General features: G+C 42.2%; 1 protein-coding gene across 2 annotated transcripts in view; it reads right to left on the bottom strand.

The window, feature by feature from the left end:
• The window catches only part of rps6ka2 (ribosomal protein S6 kinase, polypeptide 2), a 51745-nt gene that overhangs the window by 19077 nt on the left and 14471 nt on the right, over positions 1 to 18197 (bottom strand). For both annotated transcript variants that reach the window (XM_036960427.1, XM_036960426.1), the window contains 4 exons: positions 10151 to 10267; positions 9948 to 10029; positions 9016 to 9096; positions 7966 to 8045 (listed from right to left, as the gene is read on the bottom strand). In XM_036960427.1, coding sequence (XP_036816322.1) covers positions 7966 to 8045; positions 9016 to 9096; positions 9948 to 10029; positions 10151 to 10267 — 360 coding nt within the window. The remainder of the gene's footprint in view (positions 1 to 7965; positions 8046 to 9015; positions 9097 to 9947; positions 10030 to 10150; positions 10268 to 18197) is intronic.

The following is an 18197-nucleotide window of genomic DNA, read 5'->3' as shown; positions in this document are numbered from 1 at the left end:
AGGCAGTAGTTTTAGGAAACATGGGTGAATGGATGAACGCATTTCCAAAGTTGGTGGTCTATTATCCGGACTGCAGGTTGTTTTTATTATTCAATAATAATCAAGGTCTCCATCCATTTAATCATTTATTTGAGCAAACCTCCCCTCAAATACCCCAGAGTTAATTTTATATGATCTATTCCAGTAGGCATACTAGCACACCCGATTCAACTAATCAGGGGCTTGATGATTAGTTGGAGCAGGTATGCTAGTTGGAATTGAACAAATAAGAAGAATGGCTGGGGGTACTCAAGGAGAGGTTTGGAAACAACACAGAGCCCTGCATGAGCCCCCCTACTTGGTTATATCTCTCTGTCTGTAAGGCCAGACGGTATTCCAGGGCGTGTCCTCCGGGCATGTACAGACCAGCTGGCAGGTGTCTTTCCAGACATTTTCAACCTCTCCCAGTTTGTAATCCCCACATGTTTCAAGCAATCCTTCCTGTTCCCCAAAACACTAAGGCATCGTGCCACAATGACCACCGCCCTATAACACTCACATCTGTGATGAAGTGTTTTGAAAGGCTGGTCATGGCACACATCAACTCCGTTATCCCAGACACCCTGGACCCACTCCAATTTGCCTACTGCCCCAACAAATCCACAGACAATGCAATCTCAAGTGCACTCAATTCTGCCTTCTCTCACCTAGAAAAAAGGAATACCTATGTGAGGATGCTGTTCATCGACTACAACTCAGATTTCAAACACCATAGTGCCCTCCAAGATCGGGACCCTGAGACTGAACACCTCCCTCTGCAACTGGATCTTGGACTTCTGACGGGCCGACCCCAGGTGGTAAGAGTAGGCAACAACACCTCCGCCACTCTGACCCTCAACACAGGGGCCCCCAGGGGTGTGTGCTCAGTAGGGCTGTGACGATACCATTATTGCAATATTTTTTTCCATGGCAAAAATGAAAACACAAAGCAGAACAAATTATTTGGTCCTTTAAAAACCTGATGTATGCAAAAATATAGTGTGCTATAGCTGGAAAAATAAATAAATGTGACTCTGGATGACAACATAATTATGTTTGGTTCCAACATTAGGGCTATTTTCCTAAAGTTAAATCTGCTTCAAGTTTTGCTTCCTTGCCACGATACTAATGAGTATCGCGATACTGGTATTGACCCAGCCCTAGTGGCGGTTTAAATCTCTGCTGTTTGTTGCTGTTCATATCAGCCCTGTGAGCTGTGCTGGCTGGAATTCCGTGGATAACCAGCATTAGCCTAAGTTGCTATCGTCATGCCGCCCAAAGTTAAAGAAGTTTGGAGAAATGGCGAGGACAGTGTTTCACTATCACAGTTGAGTGATCTTTTAAAATCAACAAAAACATGTCAACAAGCAATTGTTACAACAGGAAAATAGCTTCAAGAGCTTTGTCCAAATACTGGTGGACTCAACTAACAAAATAATGGGCAATCTGACCAGAAAAGTGTATGTCCTGTATGTCCAGGGAGAGGTGTATGTCCTGAAAGAGACTTGCAGCAAGATGACAACAAACTGTAAGCCCACGCGAGATGACAGCAGTCTGTGGATCATTATTTCAGATGACTGGGAAAACAGTAGTGATATTAGGATATTCTTTTTGACGATATATCATTTCGCTTTGACAATATAGGAATATTATTTTTGCCCTAGTTGGCTGTACCTACACCACAACTCACATTTGTTTTGAGAACTTTTACTTCCATGACTGATTTTCTCATGGCTCTGTCTTGTCCCTCTACAGTAGACATATGGTGAGCAATATGTTTGGAACAATAAAATCACAGTATCGAATCGCAATACATATCGTTTCGGCACCTAAGTATAGTGATAATATCATATAGTAAGGTCCCTGGCAATTCCCAGCCCTACTATCTAGACTAGAGGGACAATCCAGGAGGAATACTATTGTTGTGGATGGCATACCAGTCTCCACATGAGGCCTGGACGGAGTCTGAGGAAAAAGTGGAGCACGCCCACAGGTCTGGAAAACCTGTAACCAGCCCTGATGATAGACCCAGGCCGATAGTTGTCAAGTTCCTGAGGTTCAAGGACAAGGCGGCTGTTCTGGAGAGAGCCAAGAACTTGAGAGAAACCAACATCTTCCTATACGAGGACTTCTTTGAAGCTGTGCGCCAGAGCCGGAAATAACTTATCCAAGCTATAAAAGCTGCCAGAGAGCGTTGGGACATTGCTTACATCTGCTACAACATGCAAAGCACATTGTCCCAAAAGCCTGGGAGGAGTGAGAGAGCCAAGCTTCAGGTTCAGTTGTTTCAGCCCAACATCACACACACCAACTGACACTCATAAGTAAATGTTCTCTCCATATTATCTATGATAAGCTACCCAGGATAGGGCTAAGAATTTTAAATATATGTAACCTTAGAAATAAGGTTTATGAAATCAATAACTTGCTAACATCTGATAACATTCATATACAGTGCATTCGGAAAGTATTCAGACCCCTTCCCTTTTCCCACATTTTGTTACGCTCCAGGCGTATTTTAAAATGTATTAAAAATTAAAACATATTAAATATTTACATAAGTATTCAGACCCTTTACTGTGATACTCGAAATTGAGCTCAGGTGCATCCTGTTTCCATTGATCATCCTTGAGATGTTTTTACAACTTGATAGGAGTCAACCTGTGGTAAATTCAATTGATTGGGCATGATTTGGAAAGGCACAAACCTGTCTATATGAGGTCCCACAGTTGACCGTGCATGTCAGAGCAAAAACCAAGCCATGAGCTTGAAGGAATTGTCCGTAGATCTCCGAGACAGGATTGTTTTGAGGCAGAGATCTGGGAAAGGGTACCAAAAAGTTTGGAACCACCAAGACTTTTCTTAGAGCTTGCCTCCCAGCCAAATTGAGCAATCAGGGGAAAAGGGCCATGGTCAGGGAAAAATCATGATGGTCACTCTGACAGAGCTCCAGAGTTCCTCTGTGGAGATGGGAGAAACTTCCAGAAGGACAACCATCTCTGCAGCACTCTACCAATCAGGCCTTTATGGTAGTGGCCAGATGGAAGCCACTCCTCAATAAAAGGCACGACAGCCCTCTTGGAGTTTGCCAAAGGGCACGTAAAGGACTCTCAGACCATGAGAAACAAGATTCTCTGGACTGATGAAACCAAGATTGAACTCTTTGGCCTGAATGCCAAGCGTCACGTCTGGAGGAAATCTGGCACCATCCCTCCGTTGAAGCATGGTGGTGGCAGCATCATGCTTTGGGGATGTTTTTCAGCGGCATGTACTGGTAGACTAGTTGGGATTGAGGGAAAGATTAATGGAACAAAGTACAGAGAGATCCTTGATGAAAACCTGCTCCAGAGCGCTCAGGACCTCAGACTGGAGGCGAAGGTTCACCTTCCAACAGGACAACGACCCTAAACTCACAGCCAAGACAATGCTGGAGTGGCTTTTTAATTTGACCTTTATTTAACCAGGTAGGCTAGTTGAGTTGCAACTGCGACCTGGCCAAGATAAAGCGTAGCAATTCGACACAAACAACAACACAGAGTTACACATGAAATAAACAAAACATACAGTCAATAATACAGTAGAACAAAATAAAACAAAAAGTCTATATACAGTGAGTGCAAATGAGGTAAGTTAAGGAAATAAATAGGCCATGGTGGCGAAGTAATTACAATATAGCAATTAAACACTGGAATGGTAGATCGGCAGAAGATGAATGTGCAGGTAGAGATACTGGGGTGCAAAGGAGCAAAATAAATACATTAATACCAGTATGGGGATGGGGTAGGTAGACAGATGAGCTGTTTACAGATAGGCTAAGTACAGGTGCAGTGATCTGTAAACCGCTCTGACAGCTGGTGCTTAAAGCTAGTGTGGGAGATGTGAGTCTCCAGCTTCAGAGAGTTTTTCAATTCGTTCCAGTCATGGGCAGCAGAGAACTGGAAGGAAAGACGACCAAAGGAGGAATTGGTTTTGGGGGTGACCAGTGAGATATACCTGCTGGAGCGAGTGCTACGAGTGGGTGCTGCTATGGTGACCAGTGAGCTGAGATAAGGCGGGTTCTCCTAGCAGAGACTTGTAGATAACCTGTAGCCAGTGGGTTTGGCGACGAGTATGAAGCGAGGGCCAACCAACGAGAGCGTACAGGTCGCAATGGTGGGTAGTGTATGGGGCTTTGGTGAAAAACGGATGGCACTGTGATAGACTGCATCCAGTTTGTTGAGTAGAGTGTTGGAGGCTATTTTATAGATGACATCACCGAAGTCGAGGATCGTTAGGATGGTCAGTTTTACGAGGGTATGTTTGGCAGCATGAGTGAAGGATGCTTTGTTGCGATATAGGAAGCCGATTCTAGATTTAATTTTGGATTTAAGCATCTTCATGTGAGTCTGGAAGGAGAGTTTACAGTCTAACCAGACATCCAGGTATTTGTAGTTGTCCACGTATTCTAAGTCAGAGCCGTCCAGAGTAGTGATGCTGAACGGGCGAGCAAGTGCGGGCAGCGATCGATTGAAAAGCATGCATTTAGTTTTACTTGCATTTAAGAGCAGTTGGAGGCCACGGAAGGAGAGTTGTATGGCATTGAAGCTCGTCTGGAGGTTAGTTAACACAGTGTCCAAGGCGGGGCCAGAAGTATACAGAATGGTGTCGTCTGCGTAGAGGTGGATCAGAGAATCACCAGCAGCAAGAGCAACATCATTGATGTATACAGAAAAGAGAGTCAGCCCGAGAATTGAACCCTGTGGCACACCCATAGAGACTGTCAGAGGTCCAGACAACAGGCCCTCCGATTTGACACACTGAACTCTATCAGAGAAGTAGTTGGTAAACCAGGTGAGGCAATCATTTGAGAAACCAAGGCTGTCGAGTCTGCCAATAAGAATGTTGTGATTGACAGAGTCGAAAGCCTTGGCCAGGTCGTTGAATATGGCTGCACAGTAATGTCTCTTATGATGTTGTTTAGAACCTTGAGCGTGGCTGAGGTGCACCCATGACCAGCTCTGAAACCAGATTGCATAGCAGAGAAGGTATGGTGGGATTCGAAATGGTCAGTAATCTGTTTGTTAACTTGGCTTTCGAAGACCTTAGAAAGACAGGGTAGGATAGATATAGGTCTGTAGCAGTTTGGGTCTAGAGTGTCACCCCTTTTGAAGAGGGGGATGACCGTGGCAGCTTTCCAATCTTTGGGAATCTCAGACGATATGAAAGAGAGGTTGAACAGGCTAGTAATAGGGGTTGCAACAATTTTGGCAGATAATTTTAGAAAGAGAGGGTCCAGATTGTCTAGCCCGGCTGATTTGTAGGGGTCCAGATTTTGCAGCTCTTTCAGAACATCGGCTGTCTGGATTTGGGTAAAGGAGAAATGGTGGGGGCTTTGCCGGGTTGCTGTGGAGGGTGCCGGGCAGTTGACCGGGGTAGGGGTAGCCATGTGGAAAGCATGGCCAGCCGTAGAGAAATGCTTTTTGAAATTCTCAATTATAGTGGATTTATCAGTGGTTACAGTGTTTCCTAGCCTCAGAGCAGTGGGCAGCTGGGAGGAGGTGCTCTTATTCTCCATGGACTTTACAGTGTCCTATAACTTTTTTGAGTTAGTACTACAGCATGCACATTTCTGTTTGAAAAAGCTTGCCTTAGCTTTTCTAACTGCCTGTGTATATTTGTTCCTAACTTCCCTGAAAAGTTGCATATCACGGGGGCTATTCGATGCTAATGCAGAACGCCACAGGATGTTTTTGTGCTGGTCAAGGGCAGACAGGTATTGCGTGAACCAAGGACTATATCTATTCCTAGTTCTACATTTTTTGAGAGGGGCATGCTTATTTAAGATGGTGAGGAAGGCACTTTTAAAGAACAGCCAGGCATCATCTACTGACGGGATGAGGTCAATGTCATTCCAGGTTACCCCGGCCAGGTCGATTAGAAAGGCCTGCTCGCAGAAGTGTTTCAGGGAGCGTTTGACAGTGATGAGGGACTTTGAGACAAGTCTCTGAATGTCCTTGAGTGGCCCAGCCAGAGCCCGCCTTGAACCCAATTGAACATCTCTGGAGAGACGCTCCCCATCCAACCTGACAGAGCTTGAGAGTATCTGTACAGAAGAATGGGAGAAACTCCCCATATACAGGTGTGTCAAGCTTGTAGCATCATACCCAAGAAGACTCGAGGTAATCGCTGCCAAAGGTGCTTCAACAAAGTACTGAGTAAAGGGTCTGAATACTTATGTAATTGTGATATTTCAGTTTTATTGTTTACATTTTTAGCAAACATTTCTAAAAACCTGTTTTTGCTTTGTCATTATGGGGTGTAAATTGATGAGGGGGAAAAACAATTTAATACATTTTAGAACAAGGCTGGAACGTAACAAAATGTAGAAAAAGTCAAGGGGTCTGAATACCTTCCGAATGCACTGTATATGATACATGCATCTTAGTTCATCATGGAGTAAACTAGCATGTTAAATATGATCATTGTTCGTTACAAACACAAACTATTGCAATCCACATAGCTTGGCGTATTGCCAATTAATGAGTTTTAAAAAAGTATGGTGTGATGAAACAATCTGCAGTTGTTAGCTGAATGTCCCAAAGGAACTCTGAGTCAATGGTTTCATCAATTGAGTCGTTATCTATAATTTCTTCATAATAGCAGTATTACAATACAGGCTATTGAAGGGGTGGGGAATAATTTTGACTCGAGGGCCACATTGGGATTTCGAAAGGGGGCCACCGTTTTTTGGGGAACGATTTTCTTGCCAAAATAATTTTGCAGGCCAGATAAAGGGCAGTTATTTCTACATAATTTCTATCTAGTTTTAGATGTTCAAATGTGACCCGGAGTGTTATATAACCCAAAATAATCATCCCCCCCCCCCAACCCTGGGTTAGTTACTTGGATTCAGGAGTAATTAATCAATGGAAAGAAGGATATATTGTAATCTGACTGATGAGGTCTGGGCTGTTCATTGACAGTGAGCACTTAAATGTTTGCATCGAAAGCCCATGCTAGACATACCACACAAGCCATTATGTCTGTGGTTTGAAAGAAACCTGTGCTGGTAATTGGAAGTGAGTACTTGAAAGAGCTACACTTTATTACTGAAGTAGCCTACTTATTTCAACTCACTATGAATGCATGGACATTCAGAGATGCTGAAGTACAAGATTAAAGACAAACCAATTAGGAATGAACATTTGCAATATAGGGACCTATTCCTGATGGGGTCTGGTCAATGGCAGGGTGTTTATACATATCGATTGAATCAGTGGGGAGGACGGACCTATTTTTAGTCACAGAATGAGTCCTGAAGCTTTGTAACGCGCACCTGTGATGAATGAAAGTCCTACTTGGCTCAAGCTCTGAAATCACTTCACAGGAAAGAGAGCTATGGTGGTGGCAGAGAGGCAGTTATAGATTGGTCATTGTGCTGCACAGTGATGGGCCCCAAAGTGGCATGATGAATCAGTGTACTACTAAGAAGTGTCAAAGATCCATTAATAGCTCGGCATTGAACATACAATTGGTCATCAAAACAGATTTTCATGAGGACAGAATACCATTCATCTACAGCTCTTTTGGAATGTGCTTGTTTGTTGCTGTTGTCAATAAAGGCAAACAAATCTAAAGAGATAGTTCAAGGGTCATGACATAAAAATAACACATTGGAAGGGTTTTTACTTGGGAGGGTTTTTACTCTATAAGCCAAATTACCAATTGCTGTTGAGTTGACCAATAAAAAAAAAAGTAACAGCACGCAAATTGAGAATGCCTCGAAATATACTGTACCTATTCAATCAAAAAGGGACATCTGTACCAATAAAACAAATGATTGGAAATAAAAGTATACATTTTTTAAACTTATGCATGTGGTGATTGAATGTATGTATTAATAAAACAGTGAATGAGCAGTAAGCCATCACAGTGATGGCCATCACAGTGAGTAACATGATGACTGACCTCTTTAGAAAGCCGTGTGAAGAGGTCTCCCCCTCTGAGGAAGTCTAGAATCAGATACAGCTTCCCCTCCGTCTGAAAGGCTGGGCCATAAAAACAACATAAATGGTCACGCAAAATACATATTCTCCTTCGCTCATGACATGCAATAAAATGAAAACACTCCAAAGTGCAAGAGGCGTCACTACAGTTCATGGTTCGATTCCAGGCTGTATCACATCTGGCCATGATTGGGAGTCCCATAGGGCGGCGCACAATTGGCCCAGTGTCGTCCGGGTTTGACCGGGGTAGGCCATCATTGTAAATAAGAATTTGTTCTTAAATGACTTGCCTAGTTAAATAAAGGTTAAATAAATAAAATGTAAAAAATGACAATGAGGCTCAGAGACGATTTGGCAGTTTTAAAGCCAATTTCATGCAATTCTACACATTTAGCTATCATATGCTATCTGGGGGGCCCACAACCAGGGGGCCCACAACCCAAAATAAATCAATTTGGTTGGGTACCACCTGGAGTTCGGGGGGCCCCGGGGCATGTGCCCTATGTGCCCGTTCAGTAATCCGGCTCTCCTTAAAAGGTACATGTCAAGGCAAATCTTTTTTTCCTGGTATAATTTTGATATTATGGTCTTCTCGTGTATTCCTATCATCTGCTTTGTTGAGTGCATCCGTTTGCCTGGGGCTGCTGTGGCAATACTCAGAGCATGCTAATAAATAAGGAGGTAAGGTGCTTTGAGACGGAGTGATGGCTTACACTGTCTGAAGGGCTCCAGACGTCACTGAAATGTTTAGAGGGACGTGCCAAGCCTTATAAAACGCTTGGAGAGTTATTCAATGCAAGAACCTACTCCATTTGATATCACAATGTGTTTCTGCCTGCTGCCTAATGGCAGAACCATTCCAACAACTGATGGCTAAAGACAATCTTGTCACATAATTATTTGGCTGTCTTAACAAGAGGGTTTTCATGTCTCAATGTTTGTTGTATGTATGTGTGCCAGTCAGAACATGGTTACATGGATGAGAAAGACGGCACTTGGGAAATACGCTCACCATAATGGAGTTTGACTATGAAGGGGTGGTTGACTTCAGCCAGAATGTCTCTCTCCATTTTGGACCGCACCCGATCCCGAACTGAAAAACAGACAAAGCTTATCAAAATGGTGGTAATGAATTGAGATACTTGTAGAATTGAACAGATGTGGACAAAAGCTATACATATACAATCCATTAGAGTTGGGCCGGTATCCGATGATACTGTATAAAATACCTCAGGTATGAATTTCTATACTGTCAAAACTGTTGATACTATGAAAATCTGTAAACCACTCAACCATGCATATGGAACTTCTCCCTCACTAGTCAGCCACTTACCTAATCAGTGCATTGGGAATGTCATCGCATAATCGAGACAGAGTGAGCTAATGCAATGACTTGCTGCATTATGCTCATCTATCTGCATTACCTAAGCCTTCTCCCTATGTCACCTGAGAAATGGAGGTCAGCTACTTCATTATCAATAATAATCAAAATCATAATCCCCTCAAGCACCTGTGCTGCAATGCAGAATATTATGCCAGCTTCCTCTTGCAATGGCTCTCTGCTTTGCAGAGGACATTCCTGCAGCTGTGCCTGTATTATGTAAGCAAGGAGAACATCATCTCCATTTCCTGAGACAGGGCCAAAAGGCTGCATTTCATTATCCAGCGCAGATTTTTTTTTAATGTAAAGCGTTTGACTGAGATTTGTTGAGTACAGGAAACGTAAGATGTTTTTGACTGAGATTTGATGAGTATAGGAAACGTGAGATGTTTAAAAAAAATATATTAATATATATTTTATTACTTATGCCGGAAAACCAGTTTGGCTGGATAGGGAATTAAATCATACCCATATCATGTCTGTTTACTGTAATAATATTGCGCTCTTAGTGAGATTGGTCCGATGAAAAACATACCACTCTTCGAAAGTATCAGAATAAGTACCTTTTAGCGTTGCTTTCCTTAACACTTTCATGGCATAAAGCTGTCCTCTGTCAGAGCCTTTGATTTTTCTCACCAGGAACACCTATGGAGGAGACTAATATCAGATTGAACAGTAGAGGAAATGTGACGAATGCATAGTACATACACAGTAGGTGTAACATAGACGCGAACACCTTAATTCAGGTAGCTAGCTATATGTTTACCTTTCCATAGGAGCCTTGGCCTAGCACTTTCAGCAGCTCAAACTGGGAGGGGTCTGCCTTTTCAAAGCCCTCTTTGGTGTGCTGGCTGATGTCGATCTCTTTCAGGATGCCATCGTCCTGCAGGGAAACAGATGGCCCTCATATCAAATCAATCACGTGATTATAGGAATACCAAGAACACCCATGTCGTTCCAGAGACACAGGGAGAGCCAGAGAGGGGGATTTAGTCAGATGTCCAACCTAGAGAAGTCAAATTTGATCAGTGCAAACGGAGACTACTCAACATAATCATGAATTGAGATGTTACAGCTAGTATCATGAGTATACAAGTATCAGAGGAAACTCAGCATTATTACATCGAAGGATAGAACATGCACATTGCTATTACACTTTTTGCCCTTAGTATCCTCAATCTCCACACATATCCATGTTAACTGGTGACAATAGGAGGATTTGAAACAGATGTTGTAGGCTAACAGTCAGAGTGTGACCTTGGCTACAGAACCAGTCAGTAGTCTATCCTGTTCCCCTCTTATCAGGGGAGATTAGTGTGGCCATGTTTTGCTGTGGGGCTATGTGGCTGCCAAACGGGAGATCTTAAAAGGGAACACTCCGGCTATTAATGCTGTCTTCATGACGTGCCTCTGAAATATGCCGACCAGGCATGTGAGAGTCCTGCCCTGACCGTCGCTGATTGATGCAGAATCTGCCATGCTGACACAGCAGAGAGCATGGTTAAACCTGTTTATCTCCCTCAATGCATGCAAGTACAACAAACAGTTACATAACCCTTTGCATACAATATATCATTGGGATGAAATAAAAAGGATGCTTTTCAAATCCATATGCTGATTTGTCCCTTATGGTTTACATTAACCTATAACTTCTCTTTCACTATATCATGTTGAACACAGCATTGAATAGGAAGAAAATCATGTATCATGTAGCTGAAGAATCAATGGGTTAAGGATTGCCTCTGTAGGGGCTCTAGAAAATAAAGGCAAATAAATCAAACAATGGGATTACAAATGCTCTGTAGCTATCCAAGGTGTCAGTCCCATGGGCTTTTTATATTTCCAAACCTCTAACACTGCAACAGTCCGCTGTCTAAAAGTGAACAAAGAAATGAGTCACGATGCCTTGTACAAACAGTGATACTCCACAGTAACCGGTACACCATCCATTAATATTAAACTGTGCAAAAAAATAAACATCCCTTTTTCAGGACTTGGTCTTTCAAAGATAATTCGTAAAAATCCAAATGACTTCACAGAACTTCATTGTAAAGTGTTTAAACACTGTTTCCCATGCGTGTTCAATGAACCATAAACAATTAATGAGCATGCACCTGTGGAACGGTCGTTAAGACACTAACAGCTTACAGACGGTAGGCAATTAAGGTCACAATTATGAAAACTTAGGACACTAAAGAGGCCTTTCTACGGACTCTGAAAAACACCAAAAGAAAGATGCCCAGCGTCCCTGCTCATCTGTGTGAACGTGTCTTAGGCATGCTGCAAGGAGGCATGAGGACTGCAGATGTGGCCAGGGCAATAAATTGAAAAGTCCGTATGGTGAGACGCCTAAGACAGCGCTACAGGGAGACAGGATGGACAGCTGATCGCAGTGGCAGACCACGTGTAACATCACCTTCACAGGATCGGTACATCCGAACATCACACCTGCGGTTCAGGTACAGGATGGCAGCAACAACTGCCCGAGTTACACCAGGAACGCACAATCCCTCCATCAGTGTTCACACTGTCCGCAATAGGCTGAGAGAGACTGGACTGAGGGCTTATAGACCTGTTGTAGGGCAGGTCCTCACCAGACATCACAGGCAACAACGTAGCCTATGGGCACAAACCAGACAGGAATGGACCAGACAGGACTGGCAAAAAGTGTTCTTCACTGACGAGTCGAGGTTCTCTCTCACCAGGGGTGATGGTCGGATTCACGTTTATCGTCGCAGGAATGAGCATTACACCGTGGCCTGTACTCTGGAGCAGGATCGATTTGGAGGTGGAGGGTCCGTCATGGTCTGGGGCGGTGTGTCACAGCATCATCGGACTGAGCTTGTTGTCATTGCAGGCAATCTCACTGCTGTGCGTTACAGGGAAGACATCCTCCTCCCTCATGTGGTACCCTTCCTGCAAGCTCCTCCTGACATGACCCTCCAGCATGACAATGCCACCAGCCATACTGCCCTCTCTGTGCGTGATTTCCTGCAAGACAGGCATGTCAGTGTTCTGCCATGGCCAGCGAAGAGCCCGGATCTCAATCCCATTGAGCACATCTGGGACCTGTTGGATCGGCGGGTGAGGGCTAGGTCCAATAGGTTTACTATTCCAAATGTCCGGGAACTTACAGGTGCCTTGGTGGAAGAGTGGGGTAACATCTCACAGCAAGAACTGGAAAATATGGTGCAGTCCATGATGAGGAGATGCACTGCAGTACTTAATGCAGCTGGTGGCCACACCAAATACTGACTGTTACTTTTGATTTTGTTCAGGGACACATTATTCCATTTCTGTTAGTCACATGTCTGTGGAACTTGTTCAGTTTATGTCTCAGTTGTTGAATCTTGTTATGTTCATACAAATATTTACACATGTTAAGTTTGCTGAAAATAAACAAGGTTGACGGTGAGGACTTTCTTTTTTTGCTGAGTTTAGTTAAAGCATCAGTTTTGTTTTCCAAACGAGGCCTTTTTTTAAAAAATAGAATAATTGGAAGAAAACTATACCATTTTAGATTACAGAAAATTGCTTTATTATGCTAAAGATCAAACTAATGTTAAGTCTGTGGGGAATAAATAAAAAAAATAAAAAAACATTACTACTACACATCAGAAAGAAAGCAAGAATGGATTTAGCTCAGTTCCACTTAACAGCCTTTCACATTATTCTAAAATACTGGAATGGAAAATAAAACATTTACCTGTGGAGGGAGTCTACTTGGTAGTACTAGTAGATTTTCACAGTACCCAATCAGTCTGTTGTTAAATCAGTCTTTTTAAAAAGACACCAGTGCAGATTATCTTATTGAATCAAAATAATAAACAACCCTTGTCCAACTATTACTCTTTACTAATAAACATGGATGACAGAGGACATGCATAGTGTATTCTGAACACCAAGATTTGTTATCTGGGTCAACAGCTGTTGTGTATTTCAAGATAATCTCTTTGATTGAAAAAGTCAACTTGACAAAATGTCTCAGTCGGTTGGAAAATGGTGCTTGCAATACAATAATTTGGGGTATGATTCCTGCATGGGCCATTCAGCTATTTGACCATGACTTCATGTTTATGCATCCCAATGGTAGCTTGGTAGTTATACTGTCAACTCTGATAGCAGCTATACCAGTATACTATTCCAAACCATCATCATCATGAATTCCGTGCATGCCGTTTGTAAAGGCTGATCATTCTGTGCATGCTGTTTGTAAAGGCTAATGACCTACAGTATACTGTACTTTCCAAGTCAAAGTAGGAATTGAGTTAAATGTTACCACAGCAGTTCATCTCTCCCCTTAATAATCTCAGTATCATGGCATAAAGCAGTCAAACAGGGATTTAGATAAACAATAACACAAACATACAAATGGTCTAATTGACTGCCATCTGTCTGATGAGTCTACCTGACTTAGTACCAGATTCTCCCTCAAGAAAACTACCCTTCATTTCATGGTCTTGGGTAAACTATACCTAACTACCACAAGGGTTTGTCTTCATCCAAATAAAGTATTAATGACAACAACAATATAATGAAAATCACTTTGCGATGCAAAACAGCATCATTGTCTTGTGAGATTAATGATACAGACAGAATAACTCAAGAGGCAATCATGGAGTAAAATACCACATCGTCACAAGCGCTCAGATATCTAAATCCATCAGGTATTGTTTTGAAAATGGTTTCCATATATGTATTTGTATGCATTATATTAATCATGCTTAGCATGCCTCAGTGTATTGCAGATGTGCAATATTAAATCCCCTACGTCTAGCGTGCAATTCTAAATCCCCTACGTCTAGCGTGCAATACTAAATCCCCTACGTCTAGCGTGCAATACTAAATCCCCTACGTCTAGCGTGCAATACTAAATCCCCTACGTCTAGCGTGCAATACTAAATCCCCTACGTCTAGCGTGCAATACTAAATCCCCTACGTCTAGCGTGCAATACTAAATCCCCTACGTCTAGCGTGCAATACTAAATCCCCTACGTCTAGCGTGCAATACTAAATCCCCTACGTCTAGCGTGCAATATTAAATCCCCTACGTCTAGCGTGCAATATTAAATCCCCTACGTCTAGCGTGCAATATTAAATCCCCTACGTCTAGCGTGCAGTATTAAATTCCCTACGTCTAGCATGTAATATTAAATCCCCTATGTCCAGTGTGTGATGTGAATGTCTGTTTCCTGGTGAAGGGATTGGGGTGTGGTACATGATGACTACATATTATCTCAGAGAGGCTGGTCTGTCTGAACATCTTGCAATGAGACACTCAGGAAGGATTACAAAAGAGACGTCAAAGTGAATGTGATTTCTACTGATAACTGCACACAGCATTCTGTAAGACAAACAGTCACAAGCAGTGACATGTCTATAACTCCCCAGCAATGTTCATACAAACAGTACCATTCACTAACACTTTGAGCCCAACAAGTCTGAAAACATTTGCACCGAATACAACAGTGAAATGCTTACATGACAAGCCCTTAACCAACAATGCAGTTAAGAAACAATTGTGTGAAGATAGATATTATTATTTATTTTTTTAAATAGAAAAATAAAAAATTATTAAAAGAGCAACAATAAAATAACAGTAACAAGGCTATATACAGGACGGTACTGGTACACAGAGTCAACGTGTGGGGGCACAGGTTAGTCGAGGTAATTGAGGTGCATGCTATACAGAGAAATATGTTGTGAGTGGGGTAACAGCCTCAATTTGTCGGGGCATGGCCTCTACAAGGTGTCGAAAGCGTTCCACAGGGATGCTGGCCCATGTTAAATCCAATGCTTCCCACAGTTGTGTCAAGTTGGCTGGATGTCCTATGGGTGGTGGACCATTCTTGATATACATGAGAAACTGTTGAGTGTTAAAAACCCAGCAGCGTTGGGTGCGCCTGGCCGGTGCGCCTGGAACCTACTACCATACCCCGTTCAAAGACACTTAAATATTTTGTCTTGCCCATTCACAATCCATGTCTCAATTGTTTCAAGGCTTAAAACCTCAAAAAAGGATCACCTAAAAATGTTCACCTAAAATGACATACCCAAATCTAACTGCCTGTAGATCAGGACCTGAAACAAGGATATCCAAATTATTGATACCATTTGAAAGGAAAAGTGTAGAAGTCAATTCCTACATTTGAAAATAAAAAATGATTTTATCAAACAAAACTGTTACATTTTGTGTCTGGGATCCCCAGGATGACAAATCAGAGCAAGATTACTGAATGTAAGTAGATTATTTACCTTCAGAGGTGAATATATCAAAACAGTTGCTGTGATAAAAGTTTGCTGTGCACTCTCCTCAAACAATAGGATGGTCTTTTTTCACTGTAATAGCTACTGTAAAATTGGACAGTGCAGTTAGATTAACAAGAATCTAAGCATTCTGCACATATAAAATGCATATGTCCTGGAAAGATGGCTGTTACTTAAAACGTCATTCTAGTCACAGAGCACGTTAGCAACAACCGTCCAGGTATAGGGACACCGATCCCGTAGAGGTTAAAAATCCTTTGTTAGCCTGTCTCCTCCCCTTCATGTACACTAAAGTGAAGTGGATTTAACAAGTGACATCAATAAGGGATCATGGCTTTCACCTGGATTCACCTGGTCAGTCTGTCATGGAAAGAGCAGATGTTCTTAATGTTTTGTAGACAGTGTAGTATATCGTTTTGTATCGTACAGAGTTCCACACATAGTAATTTAATATGATATCTGTGGTTCCACCACTTTAGAAGGCATTCCAACTATGCGGGAATACCTTGTGCCTTTAACCATCGCACAGTATTCAGTACCATGGATAGCGTTGCGATCAATTTGACATTTTGAATGGACAAAAGACTAATCGTCGAATCAGCACCACAGCTGCTGAACAGTGCCATGCCCAGGTAGCTTTGCAATGTGGCGAAGAAAAAGGTGAAGATTGCAATCACCTGGTTGGGTTTGACATGTTCGTCTACTGTTCCAATTCCCATTCCCCCCAAAACGTACAATTGTAAAACTAGGCCTAGAGAATACGTTTCAGATCTTGGTTTCATGCTTAAATATTTCAGTCCAAATCTAATAAAGAATTAATAATTTGAAAGGGTCAATCTGCAGTTCAAACAATAAAGCACTCATCCGGCCACCGTTGTGGGTAAACAGCTTACTGATGGGGCTGGAGAAATGTAACCTCTCTCAAATTCATAGACTGGGATATAAATGCAAGGACTGACCATCCATTTGATCAATACGATAATTTTAACCATGTTTTGAAGCTATACAATGTTTGTTTACAAACAATGGAGTAAAACAAGTTTATATTTTGGGTTCTGATTGGGTTAAACTGTTAAACTAAGCTCAATAAGCAAAAAAAGTTGTATTCTTCAAGAATCAATATACAGTGCCTTGCGAAAGTATTCGGCCCCCTTGAACTTTGCGACCTTTTGCCACATTTCAGGCTTCAAACATAAAGATATAAAACTGTATTTTTTTGTGAAGAATCAACAACAAGTGGGACACAATCATGAAGTGGAACGACATTTATTGGATATTTCAAACTTTTTTAACAAATCAAAAACTGAAAAATTGGGTGTGCAAAATTATTCAGCCCCTTTAGTGAGGATCTCTGAATGATCCAATGTTGACCTAAATGACTAATGATGATAAATACAATCCACCTGTGTGTAATCAAGTCTCCGTATAAATGCACCTGCACTGTGATAGTCTCAGAGGTCCGTCAAAAGCGCAGAGAGCATCATGAAGAACAAGGAACACACCAGGCAGGTCCGAGATACTGTTGTGAAGAAGTTTAAAGCTGGATTTGGATACAAAAAGATTTCCCAAGCTTTAAACATCCCAAGGAGCACTGTGCAAGCGATAATATTGAAATGGAAGGAGTATCAGACCACTGCAAATCTACCAAGACCTGGCCGTCCCTCTAAACTTTCAGCTCATACAAGGAGAAGACTGATCAGAGATGCAGCCAAGAGGCCCATGATCACTCTGGATGAACTGCAGAGATCTACAGCTGGGAGACTCTGTCCATAGGACAACAATCAGTCGTATATTGCACAAATCTGGCCTTTATGGAAGAGTGGCAAGAAGAAAGCCATTTCTTAAAGATATCCATAAAAAGTGTTGTTTAAAGTTTGCCACAAGCCACCTGGGAGACACACCAAACATGTGGAAGAAGGTGCTCTGGTCAGATGAAACCAAAATTGAACTTTTTGGCAACAATGCAAAACGTTATGTTTGGCGTAAAAGAAACACAGCTCATCACCATGAACACACCATCCCCACTGTCAAACATGGTGGTGGCAGCATCATGGTTTGGGCCTGCTTTTCTTCAGCAGGGACAGGGAAGATGGTTAAAATTGATGGGAAGATAGATGGAGCCAAATACAGGACCATTCTGGAAGAAAACCTGATGGAGTCTGCAAAAGACCTGAGACTGGGATGGAGATTTGTCTTCCAACAAGACAATGATCCAAAACATAAAGCAAAATCTACAATGGAATGGTTCAAAAATAAACATATCCAGGTGTTAGAATGGCCAAGTCAAAGTCCAGACCTGAATCCAATCGAGAATCTGTGGAAAGAACTGAAAACTGCTGTTCACAAATGCTCTCCATCCAACCTCACTGAGCTCGAGCTGTTTTGCAAGGAGGAATGGGAAAAAATTTCAGTCTCTCGATGTGCAAAACTGCTAGAGACATACCCCAAGCGACTTACAGCTGTAATCGCAGCAAAAGGTGGCGCTACAAAGTATTAACTTAAGGTTGCTGAATAATTTTGCACGCCCAATTTTTCAGTTTTTGATT

Source organism: Oncorhynchus mykiss, chromosome 23, assembly GCF_013265735.2.
Source record: "Oncorhynchus mykiss isolate Arlee chromosome 23, USDA_OmykA_1.1, whole genome shotgun sequence".
Classification (NCBI taxonomy): domain Eukaryota; kingdom Metazoa; phylum Chordata; class Actinopteri; order Salmoniformes; family Salmonidae; genus Oncorhynchus; species Oncorhynchus mykiss.
The sequence above is the reverse complement of the archived record's forward strand: the minus strand, read 5'-3'. Positions and strand labels throughout refer to the sequence as shown.